This window comes from Simochromis diagramma, unplaced genomic scaffold, assembly GCF_900408965.1.
Source record: "Simochromis diagramma unplaced genomic scaffold, fSimDia1.1 OVJJ01000165.1, whole genome shotgun sequence".
NCBI lineage: Eukaryota > Metazoa > Chordata > Actinopteri > Cichliformes > Cichlidae > Simochromis > Simochromis diagramma.
In genome coordinates this window covers 2,885,771-2,905,474 of record NW_024387467.1, presented here as the reverse complement: position 1 = coordinate 2,905,474, position 19,704 = coordinate 2,885,771, and the positions used below count along the sequence as shown (strand labels likewise).

The window sequence follows — 19,704 nt, the reverse complement described above, 5'->3', positions numbered from 1 at the left end:
TATCATTTCATGATAAAAGGGGGGAACTGTTGTGATATTTTGATACCATGGTAGCATTTACAGGATATTGTTTTATAGTGATATTATACAGGAAAACTGTTACTCAATAAGGCCCATTTACTAGTTGTTTTTCTCTTTCTCTCTGACCCAAGAATTGATGTGTAAGACTCACAGGCTGGTACCCCAAGGTCGAAAATACCACAGAGACGAGACCACTTCCTTACTCCCATCCTCCCTTCCTTATCCTTTAGAAAAGGCTTGTTAAAGGCCAGGTGGTTTGTTTCAGAATTCACTAATGAAAGAACTCTGTATTCTATGTCTAGGAGTGTATTTTGCTGGGATGATCATAAATTGTAGCTGAACTGATAAACTACACAAAGGATACTTCTTTGCTCAGAAGGCAGGAAGACGTTTCCTTATTTGGTCTGTACCGGTTTGAACTGAGAACCTGCTGACACACGAACCTTTTTTTCTTCTATATAAACTGTTGTATACTGAATAAACCTTTGAGTTGATTTTGGGAAAGCAACCTGAACAGTCTCTGTATCACTTTGTTCTCCTAACTGCTCCCGACGTCGTAACTAACCCAGCTGAACGGCATACCTGAGCGTTACTTTGAATAATTAGGAATCTTATAAGGAAAGGACAAAACTCTGCTTATCGGTGCTCACGCCTTGGAGGAAACCCGATCCACGGAGAAACCCGGGACGGAGATTTCTTTCAGTTTTCTCAAACCCGTCCCCCCATTCTGGAACATTCTTCATTTCGCGCCCTTGGACAAAGCTGACAGTTAAGTTGGCAATTTTTGGATTAAGTTCATCTTTGAGCTACGGACTTATTTTCTGCACCAACGGTAAGAACTTTTTGACTTAATTTGAATCCCTAAGTATAAATGAAATGTTTACAAAGTTATGATGCTGCAAAGTAATGTATGGCACAAGTGCTGGCGAACTTTTTCCTAGCACTCACGCAAGGCTAAGCTAGTTTAAATTTTTAGGTAATGTTGGATTTAGCCAATTTTCACAGTTTGAAAGCATTGTCTGGTGTCCTGTATACTGCTTAACTAGCACCAAAATTAATGACTGCGTGTACTTAACATCAAGTTGTACTTAAACATTATCTTGGTTTTTCTCTATGATTAGTATTAATAAAGGACTGTATTAGACCAATTTAACAAAGTTCTAGTTTTTTAGGAGGAATATGGGAGGGTATTTTCACTATCAGAGCAACCAAAATTGCTTTGGTGTTGTCTTTATTAGCTTCATTCCTCACGGCTGAGGAGGGTAGGCCATGGCCATGAGCAACTAGTCCCCAGCTTTTGCCCCTGTGTCAGGAGCATGCACAGCAGTCAGAGAGGCAGATCAGTGAGCACTCTATTTCTGTAGAAGTCATAATCATCATTTTTCTTGCCATTGTTCTCATTTTTCCAGAAAAAGCAAAAAAGAAAATATAGGTATTCTTGATTTGTTTGGTTTTTTTTTTTTTTATACACACTTTAGTATGTAACTTTATATGTGTAGTTGTTTTAGTGAGAACTTCATCAGAAATACTGTACTGACTCAAGAATCTGCCTCTTACTGTTGTGCAAGCTCTGTACATGAGGGAAACTGATTACTTAAGCAGAACTGGTCGGTCTTGTTAGGGCCACAGTGCCAACTCCTTTTACTATGATTGCTGTGGCCCTCCTTTTTTCCTTTTTGTAATGTATATTTGGCTAGAATCTACACATTTATTTATTTATAAAAAACAAAAGCAATTGCTCTTTGGATGTGGTCCTAAAGATCTGTGATCTTTAAGTGTTTGTCTGATGCCTTATTTGTGCATGCGCACTGTTATTTTAATTTGTTTCATTATGGCTTAAATTTGTTTGAATTTTGTGCATGCTCCTTTATCAGCCTTCCTGCATGGACAGCTTGTGTGGTTATTGGCCAGGAGGGTTTGCAATTATCTCAAAACTTGAGATGTTTGTTGTTTTGATTATGACTATGGCTACTTATAAATTGCATAGTCACACTATTACAATAATATGTTATTAATATCTGTATATTGGTTTGATTTTGCTGTTGGACAGTGGAGTGAATAGTAGCAAGGGTTATGTGTGATTACTTTATTTATTTATTTTTACAGACTTTGACATAAGAAGCAGTGTATATTTCAAAATTCATTTCTATTTAAAATTTGATGCATGCCAGAAATATACTAGTAGGAATCTTTTTTTGAGTTTGTAACAATTAGAATTGTTACTTTATAAAGTGATGTCAGGGTCTTTTATTGTAATACAACAGCTTTTAAGGCTGGTGTAAGCATCACAGCAGATGTCTTTATGCCAAAGTAACTGAGGATAAAACACAGAAAAAAGGAGATTTTCCTGGAGTGGCTTTTTAAATCAGATAGCCTTAGAAATATTCTGCAGTTGAACAAAAACTGAAGAAAACCATGAATCAATATATGAACATTACCTGATGCTGCTGAAGTAAAGCAGAGCAAAGTTACAGAGATTTTTTCTAGAGGTTTTATTAGTGAACAAGGTGAGTTTTTTGCAATTTGGCATAATTTGTCACAAAAAACAACTGACAACAGCGCTAAGCACAACTGTACACTGATGTATAATAAGCAAGGGAATAATGTGGAAAACATATTTCAGATGGGGAAACTTTTCTTGAAGTATACTACGAGAGAGCTGTGCAAGAAGTATGATGTTTTTTGTTTTTTGTTTTTTGTTTTTTTCAATCGTGGTGGAAACAAGACAGGAAGAGGGAATTAATGACAGTATTTATCAAATGTGAAGCGTAGTTTGGATCTTCTTTTGCTGCTGGTTCAGTTAATTTTGAATTTTGATTGGAGAGTGATGAAACCTGGAGCTTCAGAATCTGTGAGCTGTCTTTCAGAAAGCAATGGAGCAATCTCAGAGGACAAAGAGCTCAGAAAGTTGTTGAACATTTTAGTTTTGTTTCACAGTAAAATGAGTCAGAGCATCATCAGGACTTAATATTGTGCTCTGATTCTTTTGAGAATAAAACACTTGAGGAAGAGCACTACGATTGCGATGAACATGCTAAAGATTATGTTATCATGAAATTTCTGTTGACTAAAGGACTGATGAAACTTTGTGCTATGGCCAACAAAGAGCACCAGGTTGGGGTGTCACTTTGAACGAGCTGGGTGTGGGATATGGGGGTAATGCGCAAGCTTATTTATCTTTGGTTAAAAAGTCCCCGAAAATGCAGACAGTCTATGCAAATTCGAACTGATTTCAGCATTCATGGTTTCTGTCAGGCAATATCTTCCTTAAAGTTTTGCAAGGAAACCAAGGTCTCTCATTGAAATTAGCACATAGAAAGCAACTGAATTGAGACAAGTTTTGCATTACACAAGCCCAGTTCTACTGAATAATATACCAAGCCAAATGTATAGATACTTTATACTGTTATCTGTATCTACAAGAATTCTTCTAAGTCCTGATTTGTATATTGATAACTGACTGTGATTATGCAGAGGATGTTTTGAAGCAGTTTGTGAAAGATTTTGCTTTGATTTATGGTCTTGACTTTGTTGGTTATAATATACATTCTTTAATACACCTAGCTCAAGATGTACAGAAGTTTGGCCCTTTAGACAGCATTTCCTGCTTCCCATTAGAAACCTTCCTTGGTGGAATTTATTTGGATTCTGGAAGCAGATTGGGAAAGGGAAGCAGAAAAGGAGGTAATTATGTTGAAAACACCTTAAAAGCAAAAATTTATTATTGAGATTATAAGAAAAAAAAACTGACAGTTTCTTTAGCAGACCCTTGCTGCTCATCAGGTTCAGATATGATTTCAAAATAGTGCTTTATAACTTGTTGACTTTTAAAAATCTGTTTTAGACTTTTTTTTGATGCCATTATATACATTAATGTTTTTAGTTTGTAGGACTAACCAGTACCCTAAATTATGTGTTTGGATTATTATTTATTTGTGTGTGTATGTTTGTTGTATTTTGTTTGTTTGTTTGTTTGTTTGTTTGTTTTAAGGCCAGTGATCCCGTCGAGCTCTGATGAGGATTGGGACAACACTGCGGAACAGCCAGAGACCTCACCACCATCAGCAATGGAGAATAGACATTCAAGTGAAACTCACTTCCTGAACAACACTCATCCATTTGTTCAGCCACTACAACCCTCAACTCCTTCACCTGTGGTTTTACAACCAGTTCCAAGACAACTTCTACAAGCCACCAATACGAGCATGTTTGTACGTGTTCTAACCCTCCTGGAAGACATTAAGGACACTCAGAGGGTCCACAGTCGAATGCTACAGTCTCTCCTTACACAACGTGATGGACCAGTTGCTTCAGTATTACCCGAGGGTGCTGTATTTCCCATCCGGACAGTAGCAGATGTGGCAGCACTGGAGCAAAAACTGGCAGACCCTGTCTTCCTAAAAGAAGTGGTAAATAATAATGATGTAATAACAATATTCAATGATTAATGCCTCAATCAGTCTGTTTCATGCTAGCAGTTATGATCAAGGAAAGTTGCTGTTTGTTCGAACATGGTCAGTGCAATGAAGGAGTGGGAGGAGAGCTGAACAAAAGTTGCTATTTTTGTTAATAAAATAACTTCTCCAAACATTACCTAGTTATAAGTTGTGCCATGCCAAACCCAAAACTTAAGAAATTACTTTTGGTGAATCATTTAGCTCTTTGCATTCACATCAGACAGTGTTTGACTTTGACACCTAACTCTTTCTCAGTCAATTAGCATCAATATTATAGAGCCTAATTACTGTGTAGCTGTGCTTGCTTTCTTTTAGGTGTGACTGATGGTACTACTGTCAGTAAAATTATTGTCCTTGCGTGTCCTAAGGTTGCTGTTGTGGCAGAGATCAGAGGGAGCACTGTTGATGAAGCCACAAGAAGAATGATGGCCTTCATTATGGACAATGCTCTTTCCAGGCAATATAACTTCGTTGGGTGCCATGGAAAGCGGGAATTTCGAGGGCTTAAAGTTTTTGAAGTGCTATATGGTAAGTTCATTAGTTGTAAGATATTTTGTTGATGTTTGAATAACGGATGCTCACTACAGCTGCAGTCATTCAGAATCAACTTTTCTCTCCACCATTGTGAGCGCCTAGCTTCGCAATAACAGAAGTTTGACTTGATTGACGCGGGAATGTTCCCAGTTAGCCTAGCGGTCAGCAAGGAGGCTTCAGCGCTGCATTAGGGGATCTGTAGTTTGTATAGTATTAGCGCCTCATATCGCCGGGCCATGCATAACAATAATAGTACATCTATATAAAATGATCTTGCGGGCCGGATATAAATGTATGTCGGGCCGGATGTGGCCCGCAGGCCTTGACTTTGACACGTGGTTTAGATAGACTGTACAAATTGTGGAGATGAAACCATCAGCTCATGTTGTTCTGGAGGTTGGTGGCTGCTGGCAGGAATGACCATGTTTCTTTCTGGCTTGTAGCATACTTGAAGAAGTCTCTCACTAAACAGTTTTTTGGTTGCTCACAGAATGTGAATAAGCTCCAGGAACTCCAGAGCCAGCCTCTATTTTTTCCAGTGTAATTAGTAACACACTGATTTATCTGATGGCCCTATTTTTGATTTACATGAAAATCATTGGCGCCCGCCTGGCACACACCTCAAGAAGTGGAATCTGTTTTGTCCTTTGTGAAGTGGTGAAACCACTTAGTTGTTCTGGAGTGCCCCAGGCTCCACAGTGACCAACTGACTGGTCACAGGGGCGACCGTGGCTCAGGGGGTTGGGAATCGCATCTGTAACCGGAAGGTCGCTGGTTCGATACCTGGGCTCTCTGTCCTGGTCGTTGTGTCCTTGGGCAAGACACTTTACCCTACTTGCCTACTGGTGTTGGCCAGAGGGGCCGATGGCGCGATATGGCAGCCTCGCTTCTGTCAGTCTGCCCCAGGGCAGCTGTGGCTACAACCGTAGCTTGCCTCCACCAGTGAGTGAATGAATAGTGGCATTGTAAAGCGCTTTGGGTGCCTTGAAAAGCGCTATATAAATCCAATCCATTATTATTATTATCCCTCAAAGAGGACAAGCATTGGGCGTCCCCAACCCTGGCAAGCGTTACCTCTGAACAATGCGCTTCTTAGCAGACTCTAACTGCCGTCCTATAATAATTTTCGCCTACACAATTTCGACAAATTTAAGTTAACGGGTCCAACCGAAGAAAGTCCAACTTTTTTGTAATCAATCAACCAGTATCAGAGTCTAACTGTATCTGGCCTCATTTCTAAAGAGCATCCAACCAATTCCCTACCAAACTGCTTGAGACTCTAACTCAATATCTTGGGACTCTAACCCAGTATTTCTTCCATTATACACTCTTAACCGACTTTAACTGCTTTAATTTCTTTTTAGCAGGCTCTAACTGCTTCAACTCATGAGGTTTTTTCATCAAAATCAAAACAGGCCCTCTACCAGTAATTTCAGTGAGTAGACTTTAATTTAATCATGTCCAATTTGGCAAACTTTGGAAATAATTCAACAGGTAGTGCCTTACCTTTGGATAAGCCGGCTTATGCCCACTCACGTCAGACCACTGGCTTGTGCCTGTCCGTTCAACAACCTCGGACCGTCCAAACCTCTAACTTCCACCCCAATACCACAGGACGAGCCCCCAAGCTGTTAAGGTTCAAATATTGGGGATGGAGACAAGAGAAAAAACCGCAATAACAACACTGGTCCGGCCGGGTCAAGTCAAACGATGATTTTAATGATCACACACGTGGGAGATAGACACTGTATGCAGACAGCCTCAGATCTCAAAATGGTGGAGCATTGCTCAAACTCTTATAGCCTCTGGTTCTCCCACCTTATCATAAAAGGCTAAACATTCACATGCTTTTCTCTCACACGGCGCCTAAGCTACGACCTTGGCTCCCCGTTTATCTGCTCCTGCTGAGATGGGGCAGAAAACTCCAGTATATTCTGTTCTCTTCTAATCAAACAAATAAGGCGATGACTTTCTGCAAACAGTATTTCTTATAACTCAGCAGTATAATGCATCATAAACAATATCATTCATCCACAATAAATCAGCAGTCTAATGTAATGCAAATCAGTTTAACTAATGTAATAGTTATCAGTTTCTTCTAATTCAGGAGAATAATGCAAACTAAAACTACATAATGATTCACAATCTTTAATTAGGGGTATAACATGGCATAAAATAATATTATAATCTAACAACACCTTGGCTCAGGCGATTAGAGGATCATCAGGGGGTCCTTTTGTCCCTCTGTGGGGGGTTACTCCCACTAGGTTTATATCTGGGACTCTCCACCACTTGACCTTAGAACTGAAGAAGCTTCTCGGATGAGAGGTGAAACATCTTCAAGTAACTTAAAGAAGTCCAGACGCTTCTCTTTGCAAGCTCCTTTGACTACGATGACCTGGATGACTGAGAACCTTCACAGACAAGTCTAGATACTGTGTACAGTGGGGCAAAAAAGTATTTAGTCAGCCACCGATTGTGCAAGTTCCCCCACTTAAAATGATGACAGAGGTCAGTAATTTGCACCAGAGGTACACTTCAACTGTGAGAGACAGAATGTAAAAAAAAAAATCCATGAATTCACGTGGTAGGATTTGTAAAGAATTAATACTTATTTTCCACCCTGATTTACGAATAAATTCTTTACAAATCCTACCATGTGGATTCATGGATTTTTTTTTTTTACATTCTGTCTCTCACAGTTGAAGTGTACCTCTGGTGCAAATTACTGACCTCTGTCATCATTTTAAGTGGGGGAACTTGCACAATCGGTGGCTGACTAAATACTTTTTTGCCCCACTGTATATTCAGACATCCCTGGATGTTTAAGAGTTTAGAATTTCTCTGGTTCATTAGCTTTATTCAGATAATTCAATAATCACTCAAGATTCCCAAGTCCTCCTGAATTCAAAGAAATATTCATGGGATTCAGCGCTGTGCTTTCCCACAGGTGAACTCAGGTGTAATGAAAGAAGTAGTGAATGCCCTCCTCCCCTGGTACAACGATAACTCAGAAAAGCTCCTTGGAGTAAGAAGAGCAGGTGCAGAAGTGGTTCTTTCTAAGAACGTATATCTGTATTTATAAATGACATACTAAGGATGAGTAATGCTTAAAGAATGAGGAAAGTAAGCAGCGACCAATGACACGTTTAACAATGTGTCATTGTTATCCACTATTCTATGTTTCTTTATGAGTACAAGATCCTTTTTTCTATCAAGTAACATAAAACATGACTGACTGCACCTTTAAAAATACTAACTTAAATAAACCAAGATAACCCAGCAGTCCATAGGAAACAATGTGTGCACTATGTCACTAAAGTTATTGTCACTGCAAATGTAAAAGTAAACATAAATGAACCACAGAGGAAGTGACATGACTTTCAGGACAGATGTGATCAGGTGGAAAGTGCAGAAAGCTGACTGATGTCCACCCGTGGCTGCATTCAATGTTGGCCTGTCCTGTATCAGGCATTCAGGATTTTCTTTGATGGCCATTTAGCTCTTATGGCATGAACTTGCTCAGTGCATTATTATTTGTTTTTCTACAGTCTGATATTTGTTTACTAATTGATCAATACAGTGCATTAAAAATGTGCATAAATAAGATGTTAAAAAACATCATCATCATATCAAACATGATCGATTTGGGGGGAGTTTGTTTGGCACATGCTGACTGCATTCTAATTATAACCAGAACAGGAGGCGAGAGCAGAGAACAAGAGTGCAGCAGTTTGGTGAAAGGAACAGGAAAGGGGAAGAAGAGGTGAGCATCCAAGAGATGAGCAAGAGGACAGTTTTAAAGGAGACATCACGGCACAATAAAAGCTGTAAGAGCAGAGATTCATTCATATCTTTACTATTTTTTACAGTAAATCAAATATATAGTACAAACAAGAAGAACTCAAATTGCATTGTTGTTCAGTATAATTCTGTGACTTCAACCTTTAGCTAACGTATGATGTTTGACATTTTATATAAATGTGACTATAACATATAGTCGATAATATTAAAAAGGTGCTGTTACTGAGTGAAACAAAGATTTCAGGTCTGGATTTAGCCCCAGTGTTGTAAGATCCCAGCAGCGCTCGTATTTATAGCCACTTTTTTAAAAGAGACGAGCTTTCTGGGTGCTGACTCAGAGGGACCACCTTAGTTCATTGAAACTTTAATGCCAGTTTAGTTTAAGACATTAAACTGGACACGTTTCGAATCAAATTGATAATAACAGAGCGATGCTGGACATAAGCAACTGTGTTAGTGTGATGCCCTGCATATTTGAAAGATTACGATAAACTTCCGTTCTTACTGAATCTGTAACATTGCCTTGATCTGCCTACATCATTTTTTAAATAGTTTGCGTTGTTGAATGAGTTTTGTGTCACTGTGCACCAGAGATGGGCAGTAACGCGTTACTTGTTTCAATACAAGATTTTTCAGTGCATTTATTTCAGTTACAATATTTTTTTTTTCGAAGCAGGTGTGTGCTCAACAGAAAGTTCATGCAGTGTTGTGTGAATCAGACCACATTTCCCATAATGCTTAGAGTTCCCAGCTACAATAACCAATAACAAAGAGTCTCATCCTTAGGGTCAAAGGTCCTTATAAAACACCGTTCTGATTGGTCGCACACAGGCATGTTGCTTTCAGGTACCGTTGGAAAACAAATTATCAATCTCCACATTATAAGACCGTACTAATGAACAGTAGTGAGGCAAAATGGCCGTTCAAAGTCTGTAAAACAGGGGTTAGGGTTAGGGTCCATAAAAAGTCCTCATAATAACATAAATTGTCCCAATAAGTGGGTTTGAGCTTTCAGCTGCTCTGCTCCCAGAAATAAGAAACATTGGTTCTCCCCCAGGTTAAATCCCAACTCAAAACTCATCTGTTGAAATCTGCATATTCACTGTGAATCCACTGTTTGTTAATTTTATCTTGTGCTTTTGTTTTATTGTTCTTATTCTTCCATTGTTTTACTAAGTGTTTTATCCTATTGTAAAGTGTCCTTGGGTGACTTGAAAGGCGCTCATAAATAAAATTTATTATTATTATTATTATTAATAATAATAATAATAAAAAACATCAAATCAGAATTGGGCTTCAGATTGTAAACAATAATGGATGTACAGAGCTTATAATGATCCTCTGAGCTATGTACACAATCAAAATACACAAAAGGCACATGTTTTTATTGTCCAGTTCAGCTGATGCCCCTAGTTGGGGACCCCTTTTCCTCTCAGTTGTTGCAATGTGAGGACATAGGGTGACCCGAGTGGGGGGCCAGGCAGCACGGGCGGGTTAGGGGGAGCTCAAGTTGGGAGGTTGGCCACCAAAGGTGGCCAAACTCCATGCACAGTCCATACCTGTTCCCATCCCGGGCCCCCACGTCACTCATGGATTGCTCTCCAGGAGGGAAGTGTCCTCTCTTGTCCTGAATAAGGGGGTTGAAGCTGGGCTTAGGGAACCCAGAAGTTAGGTTTAGGACTGGAAGAAGATGGGGATTGAAATTAGGGCCCAATGTGCGGTTGGGGCTCCAGGCGGTTAGGTTTAGGGCCGGAATGAAGTCCCTGCATGGGGTTAAAAGAGGTTAAGGTTAGGGAAGGCCTCAGGGCCAGGAGTTTATAATGGGATGGCCATAAAAGGGCCTATACAAGTAAAAAGTGAAGGAAAAAGGAAAAAAGTAAAGAGAAGGGGAAAATTCCCTTAATTGGAGTTACAGCACCCTCTAGTGGGTTGTATTGGGGTTAAGCTCTCACATAATGGCATCTGAAGCCTCCCTCAAGCACAGAAATACATAAAATCAGTCACTCTGATTGGTTTCATGGAGATGCCCCATTAACATGATTATTCCAATGATCCAACATGTGCTCTGCAGTCTTGTCAGTCCAGCGGAGATTGTCTGATTCCGTGCTGAACTTATCAGCAGGTAGTGCAGGAATGTGCTCCTTTAGACCTGTAATGAAATTGTTTATGTGCAATAATGTGTCTTGTTCTGTTTTGGGAAGGGCAGAAGAGAAGTTAATCACTGGGATATAAATGTCAGCTTGGGGGAATTTTTCTTGTGCTGACCTCAGCGCCCTTCTCAGCTCCGTTATTGGTGCATTTTTATCCCTCTGACGCCTGTTATTCAGGCCGAAGGATAGAACCAGCTTCTCCACCGGTGTCATAGTCTGCTTTATCTAGATGGATCTCTGCATGGCCCCATCTAGCTCCTGGGAAGCTGTCAATTTGTACTCCCTCCGCTACATAGAGAGGGATCATGCCCACATTGGAGTCTCCGATGATCACCGATGCTTCCTTTGTGTGAAGTCTCCACTCTCTGAGCTTTTTCTTTGTGCTTGGGTGTCTCTTCCGGTGTTTGAAGACTTTAAGAGGTAACCCTAGGTAATGAATGATTGTGTTAGTGTACATATATTCAGGGATGCACATAAGTGGTCCGCAGGTGCGCATGCGCTGTTAAAATAAAGGATGCGCGCCAGATAAGAAGTTGCAACGCACGTTTGCTTACATAAGATTTTATCTTATGTACGCAAGATAAGGTGAGCTGGCTTCAAATGATTTTCACAGCATATTCTGCACCACATCTCTGTGCGTTCATCATTTCTTTGAACCCAGCTCACCTCCTGCAACCATTTTTCTGAGAATACGCACTTCTTTTGCTGTTCGTACTCCTGCTGACATTTCTTTGGAAGTGAAGGAACACCAAAGTAATTTCTTCGGTGGCTATAGCTCAGCAGATAGAGCAGGTCACCTACTGATCGGAAGGTTGGAGGTTTGATTCCAGGCTCCCCCAGTCTGCATGTCAAGTATCCTCGGGCAAGATACTAACCCCAAGTTGCTCTCCGATGCATCCATCGGAGTGTGAATGTAGTTAGAAAGCACTCAGTATAGATGAAGTGCTTGTGAGAATGGGTGTGATTGGGTGAATATGGCATGTTGTATAGAGCGCTTTAAGTACTCCGAGAGAGTAGAAAAGCGCTACATAAGAATCAGTCCATTTAAAGGAGCTTCTTCGACATTTTTAAGAGTTCTAAACAAATGTCTGTCCCCCTCCAGAAAATCTTATGTACGCAAACGCGCGTTGCAACTTCTTATCTGGTGCGCGTCTTTTAGTTTGACAGCACATGTGCACCTGTAGGACCACTTACAGTATGTGCTCTCCTGCATGTATCTAAGGAAAGAACTGTGTTTAATGGAGACTGTCAGTGACAGTCAATGCCCAAAAGGTTTTTGTTCAAGCAGTCCTGGCAAACGGCCTCGCTCTTACTTTCCTCATGTTCTCCTTTTATTTAACTGGAGTTGATAAATGACTTCATCCACCCATCTAATATGTTGAAAACATCAAAGCAAGAAACTTGCTCACCATGTTTTCTTGATACTGCAGTTAATAAATCTTTCGAGCTCAGTAACTTTAACAATTTATTTCATCAGCATTCCAGTACCTGAAAACATTCCAGCATTTATCGTTGATAAATCTTGTATGAGAAGAAAGATTAAAAGTAATTGAGCAATATAGAGTTTAATAAATAATCACATCCGGTGCAGTGCAATAAAGTTTGCTTAAAAGAAACCTCAACATAAACAGACACTTGAGCTGTGTACATGCCGGAAGTGATTCACTCATCACACATTGCTTTGAAGCTGGTGGTTGGTTGCTTGCTGACGTTCCAGGCCCCAGTTGCCCAGATACCACTACCCTGTGAATCAACAACATTCTTCATTCCCACAGGTAGCACTTCAGGCTTTCACCTGACACCTGAAAATGAATAAACTTTTATTCTGAATCCCGTCTACTTCACATCACCAGTGGTTATTTTGCCCGCTGTAGTCGTGGAACACCCTTCACTTTCTGGTCAGCGTGTAGCTGTGAATCTCTTCCAGTATGCACACAGCGTCACAGTGGAATCTGATCTGAGTTTCAAGATTGCAGCTGTTAACTCAAATTAATGCAAACTTCTTTGTGTTGTGTAAACTCTCAGCACGTTCTTAGTTCTTCCATGTGTAGCTGTAGTTGTTCATGGTGATGTGTGTCAGGGCTGTCTTTCCCAGGGTGGAAGGCTGCTGCAGCTGCTGGATGGAAGCAGGATGGAGACCACAAGAGGACAGTTCTACCGAGGCCTCGCCAACCTGCAAAGTGTTCACAGAATAAATACCCCTACACTAATTCACACTTTCTCTCCAACTCCTATTTTAGAATAAATCTGAGGTTGTTAGCTGGCACTAAGTGCTGTGGACAGCACGTTGACACAGGTTAACAGACAAACAGCAAAACCAGCCATGCAAACTAGCTCGTTCAACATCTGCATTATTTAAATTACCAATGCACGTGCCAGAAAGCTGAGCGCCTCAGTGGGTACATTTAGTAAATTATCGTGAATTAAGTGGCTGGCCCGACTGTGTGAAGAAGACAGAGGCTTCACACATGTTACATGCAGATAACCCTGGTTATGGTTTAGGCATCATCTGCAGGTTGCTTGCTAAGAAGTAAAGTTGACATTAAAGTTGATTTGATCACATTCAGGCTACAGCTCATACATACATGACATTCATGAATCAAACAAAAAGCAGCTTCATGTTTTCTGTGTGTTACCTGCTGCTTGGTGCCGTGTACGTTCATAACCGCGGTAGGAGTATGTGTGTAAAGCGCAGCTGAGAAGTTTCCTTTCTGCGCAGGCCGAAGTAACGTTAGGATAGCATGGAGAGACGAGGGGAGGACAGGTCCTGCAGTGTGGCAAGTACAAGTATACTGAACACTAACACACACAGTGGGAGCTGAGAACTGATACGAGACAAAAGTCTGCTTGACCAGCTGCGTACCTGTGATCTCCAGACTGCTGATGTTCTGGTAGGAAGAACCAACTTGACTTCTCACGTTCACACAACGGCTCTATAAAAGCATAAATCACACACAGTGTCAAATTCAACTCAGAAGTATAAATGATACGTGAGATGGTTACAGACAGAGCTTCGTGTGTGTGCTCCAAACACCTTCAGAGTGTGCATTGTAGCTCCTCTAAAAGCACTGGGAGCCAACAGTGTGGGCGGTAACCCTGCCTGGGAGCCGGATGAAGCAACCACACCCTTCCAATTGATGAAGAAGTTGATGAGAGTGAAAGTGTGAAGTCCTTTCACACATATCACAGACTCAGGCTTATGGTCCACAGACATGACGTGGCCCTCCTTATGACTAGAGAAGAGGTCAAGGAGTTGTCACAGAAAAACACACAGAGTACATGTAAAACAGACTAACGTGACAGTGCTAATGAGGATACAGCTGTAGGGTGTGGAGGTCTGGCTTCTTGATTTTGTCCTGGACTCCCATCTCCTTCAGCCAAGACAAAGTGCTGTCTTCATCTCTGCAGTCTCCATCATGGTCTCCTCCATCAACTGTATCGCTCAGCTTGGAGCACCTATACATTGAGACCACATTTACACACGATGGCACAAAAACACCACAACAAAAGGTTCTTCTTACGTCTGACTGATTACACTTTTAAAATTTCCAGGTTATTAGTGCCTCATTTTTCCTTAAGGTATATTTAAAGCATGACGACTGGTTATATCTAGTTCCTTCTACAGGCCTTTATGGCTTAACTTACCATCGTTAAAGTAGACTTTCATATGTGGCGCTCTCTGCTTCTCCTTGCTAACAGTTTTATTTATCATAAAAATAACTAAACTTTTTACTTTTCTTATCTTTTGTAGAGTGCTTGTGTTAAGTCTGTAGGGTGCAGGTTTCTTTTTATTGCCCAAAAAGTTATTCCAGTCATTCCCCGTTTAATTAACATTTAATTTAACCTAATTAACAAGAATAATCCAGGCATCTGAGTCTCTTAAAAAGTATTAGATCAGTTGTATCTGACGCATGAATATCCTAATCTCCACCATGTGTTTGGACTACCGAAGCCTCTGCTGCAATCTAATTAAATCCTTTCTTTATTTCTCTTGATTGGGTTGTGCAAACCATTTACATGAAGGGTAATCATACTACGTACTTGATTTTGCATTTGGTTGTTTTTTGTTCTAACAGTTGAGTTACGTGGTGACCAAACGTGAGCTGTTGCAGAACTATGAAGCACACTGATGGATATTTTCAAACAGAAAGAATGAGAGAGAGAAAACAAAGCTGGAAGAACTTCATTTTAGCGTTAGCTATTTTGGTGTGCGAGGGATAATGTAGCTAACCCAGCAGAGCCCCCTTAATGCAACAGGAAAAAAAACAACAACTTCTAAAGTGTGTTCTGTGCATTTTGTCCATTTAGATTCGATCTTTCACCAAATGTTTCATTATTCAGTGGATAGTCTGAATTATGCTTATGTTAGGCATAGGGGTACCTGGTCATCATGCACATACAAACAGTCATAACCCACTAAGTCATTGAAAGTTGGGTTCAATGATATAGTAAGGCCAGACACTCCCTGGTGCACTCGCCTTGCTGTCAGTGGTCCAAGCATCCAGTGCAAAGGCCAGGAAACTATGAATGTTAGAAGAAACATCTGTAGTACTGAGTGTTGCTAGTACTTGGCTGCTCCATCCAGTATTTGAATCCATAGTGTGGTACTGCGCCTGTATGGACATTGATCCACAGCCGGGTAAGAACGTCCACACGGACCAGCTTCAGTGAATAATTCTGTGAGAAGGCGACTCCGCTGAGAACCGGAGTTCTGTCCACGCAGGAACCAAGAAAATGTGGTTCCATAAAAGTGAAATGTGAACCACGATCAGTTATTAAACATGCCAGCGATGGCATTACTCCACATGCTTGGTGTCGACTTCTCTAACTGCACATTCTCTTACCCAAATTCTTCATTATTGCCATGCAGTTCTTTCAGACTGTTGCCTTCAGTTGCAAAGTTGTAATTTAGCACAGCCATTGGAAGCTTTGCAGGGTTGCTCTGTTAGCTCTCATATGTCCTCACTAGAGATGGACCGATCCGATATTACGTATCAGACCTAACTTACTGGATCGGATATCAAAAAGAAATAAAAAATGTAATCCGATCCATTAAATATCAAAAAAACAGCTCACAGAACTTGCGACAACTCCTAACTCGGCTCATAACCGTAGCACGTGGGAGCAGTATGCATCACGTGATAGAGCGGCTGTGGCGCGCCAGACCTGTCAGCGGTCTGGTTGAGCATTTGTAGCCTTGCTACCAAACCGGCATTTCATCTCCGAGGAAGTTATCCCAGAGAGAAGTAAAGCAAGTGTGTAACTTCATCTCTGAATGTTTGTAAAGCATTCCAGCGTTAGCGACTGCCTCTCTCTCTCTCTCTCCTGCTGCTACTTCAATCATGAAACTGATCAATGATCAGCTGATCGGCTTTTCTGTCGCGAGTCTCTCTTGTTTGTTTTTGGCCCACTTTGCACCAGAAAGAGGAAACCAGCAGCTGAACAACAGCAGCACGTTTAAGCTTGATCAGCTGTTGTTAGAATTGATTTAATATTACTTTCTACACCAGGATCTTTTTCTATGCAGCTGACAGCTGGTAACTGTGCAGGGGCGGATCTAGCAAAGTTTAGCCAGGGGGGCCGATAGGGCATGAACAGGGAAAAGGGGGCACAAACACATACTTTTCTTTCTTATTCTCATTTAAAATGTCTAGTTTTTAATAAATAATTATCTGAATCTTACACCCAAAGTTTTAATCTGATGTAAAATGTATAGAAGTCCATTACTGTATATAGTAACTGTTAAGTCTAATATACCCTGGTAAGCTATACTACTTTTTCCATCTGTGCAGTCTGCAGTTCTGTTGAAGAAAGATGTTGAATCTATTTAATTATTCTTGAAAAATAATTGATTTCTGTGCATTTTTTTTTCACACTGCATCAAATTAAAGTTGATTACATCGATTAAGCATCATGAGGTGGAGGGTGGGGGGTGGTTCCCTATTTTTTTTTTTTTGCTGGAAGTTTGCAACCCTATTAGTTAGGTTGCTTAATATTTCTGTTAAGTACCCTTTAAAATACCAGAATAGGGAGGATGGAGCAGGTTTAGGTTTATTAGATTGATCAGTGTTGCTGAACTATGAAATATTTTGGGTGCAGTGTGTTTTTTACATACAGGTATAACAGAATAGCTTTAGTGTTTGTTTGTTTTTTAAACTTGAGTATGAACTTATACACAATGCAGCAATACATTAAAAAAAAAGTTTCATTGATTAAAAAACACACTATATCGGATTCATATCGGTATTGGCCAATATCCAAATTTGTGATATCGGTATCGGACATAAAAAAGTGGTATCGTGCCATCTCTAGTCCTGACTTGGGCGCTTCTCAGTTTCTGCCTCGAGGTGTCCTGTGCAGCAGATCCCCTTGGTCTCCTTAAATCCTCCACTGCCTTGTTTGCCCTGCTGTACACTACCAGCCTGTACACTTGTATTCTGGCAGCAGGGCTGGTGTCTGGGATCAAATGTCTTGCTTCGAGTTTTGCTGCTGTATTCTGAGTTTGACTCCACTCAGGGCTCTTGAGCTGTTTTAATAAAATCATTTATAGAATCAGATGTTGTATCCTTCCAAGGCCTCCACATGTTAGGAGCCTCCAGGTCAGCTCATGAATGCAGATTCGAGTTCCACTCTTCCATATCAGCTCATCTTCCCACCCTGTTGGTCGTCGTCTTCAAATCAGTTATTAGGTCGCCTAGTTTCTGTTAAAGTTCTGCTATCATTTCTCAGGTTGTCTCTAATGTTTTCTTGAAACTGACCCAGGTCGAACTGGACCTCTTGACTTATGTCTGTGTGGATAGCAGCTAGCGCTGCCACGATTAGTTGACTAACAAAATCATCGACGACAAATTTGATAGTCGACGCGCCGTTTAAAGCTTTGTAAGACCAGAAAGATACAGGAATAAGCAGTAGGATTTAAGAGTGTAATAACGGACTGAAACAGGAGATGGCAGCACTGCATGTACAAGGATGCCAGCTGCCGTTAAACCCCGAAGAAGAAGAAGCTGTGTCCGGTATTGTAGCTGTGTCCAAATTCAGGGGCCGCATCCTTCGGAGGCCGCATTTGAAGGCCGATTACGTTACAGCAATGCGATGAAGGCTGTCCAACGTCGAAGACTTCGGCAAATACAGTCGACAAATGCATCCTACTTTTCCCCAGATTTGAAGGACGGGTCGGGCGTATGGCCCAACCTATCCCAGAATTCATAGCACAGCCCAGCCAATAGTTTTAATATTACTCTTATTATTCTTTCTGGGTCACAAAATAAACGTTTAACATATTTTCAGGCGAGAATGTAGCTGTGTAAACCTCAAATATCTGCTCAGTTTATCAAGACACCACATATTTTCAAAAGCGCTCCGACGTTTTCGGAGATGTCTGTTACCCACTAGCTCGATAGCTAGAGCCGTGAGAACACCGGACTCCCGGCAAATCGTTTTCAAACTCACCGCCGTCTTTCACTACTCAGGTTAAACATGATATATAAGTCACTCAGATAACTTACAAATGTTATTGTTTGGCTTTTTTTTAGAATTTTATTTGTTCCTGAGTACATCGGTTTGGCTGAGATTAAAGTTTTTACACAGCTGAATAAACGTCAAGCAGACAGCTGATTATCAGAAGTGTGAGATGCTCGAGGATTTACTCCGGTGTCCTGTTATATTTTAGATAGCAAGGAGCAGATGGCTGAGTTTATTAAACTCCACTGAAACAATCTGCAGATTTCATTAAAATTTAATAAACTATCATCTTGTCTTTATTTTTAGTTAGCACATACCTGAAACACTTAAAGCTGTAAGCTAATGATAGTTATATAAGAGCAGATGCTGCTGGTGCAATAAGCTGTACGTTTTATGTTCAATGGATGATGATCTGATTGGTCGACTAATCGGATCATGCATCTGTTGGACGTAAAACATACAGCTTATTGCATCAACATGTGTCTGCTCTCCAAATTCAGGGGTCAAAAGATGTGGCCCCTGAATTTGGACACAGTAAGCAGAGACTGCTGCTTCTTCCGCTTCTTATTCGGGGTTTAACGGCAGCTGGCATCCTTTTACATGCAGTGCTGCCATCTTCTGTTTCAGGCGTTATTACACTCTTAAGTCCTACTACTTATTCCTGCGTTTTTCGGGATCCTACAAAGCTTCAAATGACGCATCGACTATTAAATTGGCTCATGGCCGCTCAGACATCGTGTTTGTCTCTTCAATCGTCTTTTTAAAAATCTTTCCCATCTGGCAGCTCCGCCAGATGTGAACTACCCAAAGATTTTTCATTTTAAAAAAGGAAGTATTATTATTTATTATTAGCTGTATGAGAAGTCAGCTATTCTAGAATGATATGAAGCTGTGTGGAAACTGCTGAGTGAGTCCAAACTGATATTTTACACATATTTTAAAAACAGTGATCAGAATCAGAACCCCGACAGCTCCCAGCCCTACTGAGCACAGACAATGAAAGAGCAGCACTTACGTGACCTCTTGTTCCTTCTGCTCCTCCTCTTGGTGAATGGTCTGCTTCTGTGCCTCCCTGCACCTCCTCTGTTCCTCCAGCAGAGGGAGGCTGAACTCTATACCTATATGGGTAAACTGATCAGTGAGGAGCAGCGAATGATGAAGCTGTCATGTCCTCTGTTCAGTCCTAACCTCAGGCTCGAGGTCTGACATTGTTTAACTCCTACAGCTAATTTTTCTTGTACTTTTTTATTTGACAAGTCATGTCTTAAAGAATAAAT

At 40.7% G+C, this 19,704-nt stretch overlaps 1 protein-coding gene and 1 long non-coding RNA gene across 2 annotated transcripts in view; one reads left to right on the top strand and one right to left on the bottom strand.

Moving 5' to 3' along the window:
* Positions 1 to 3,625: 3,625 nt before the first annotated feature.
* Positions 3,626 to 5,149, top strand: LOC120723440. Its single transcript, XR_005693752.1, has 3 exons — positions 3,626 to 3,705; positions 4,013 to 4,430; positions 4,847 to 5,149. It is a non-coding gene; the product is annotated as an uncharacterized LOC120723440 (long non-coding RNA).
* A 7,126-nt stretch (positions 5,150 to 12,275) lies between these two features.
* LOC120723394 (protein downstream neighbor of son homolog) overlaps positions 12,276 to 19,704 on the bottom strand; it is a 28,835-nt gene continuing 21,406 nt past the window's right edge. The window contains exons 7-12 of the mRNA XM_040014827.1: positions 19,443 to 19,545; positions 14,285 to 14,422; positions 14,001 to 14,199; positions 13,830 to 13,899; positions 13,603 to 13,733; positions 12,276 to 13,139 (exon numbers count right to left, since the gene is read on the bottom strand). Of these exons, the coding sequence (XP_039870761.1) occupies positions 12,999 to 13,139; positions 13,603 to 13,733; positions 13,830 to 13,899; positions 14,001 to 14,199; positions 14,285 to 14,422; positions 19,443 to 19,545 (782 nt within the window). The 3' untranslated portion in view covers positions 12,276 to 12,998. The remainder of the gene's footprint in view (positions 13,140 to 13,602; positions 13,734 to 13,829; positions 13,900 to 14,000; positions 14,200 to 14,284; positions 14,423 to 19,442; positions 19,546 to 19,704) is intronic.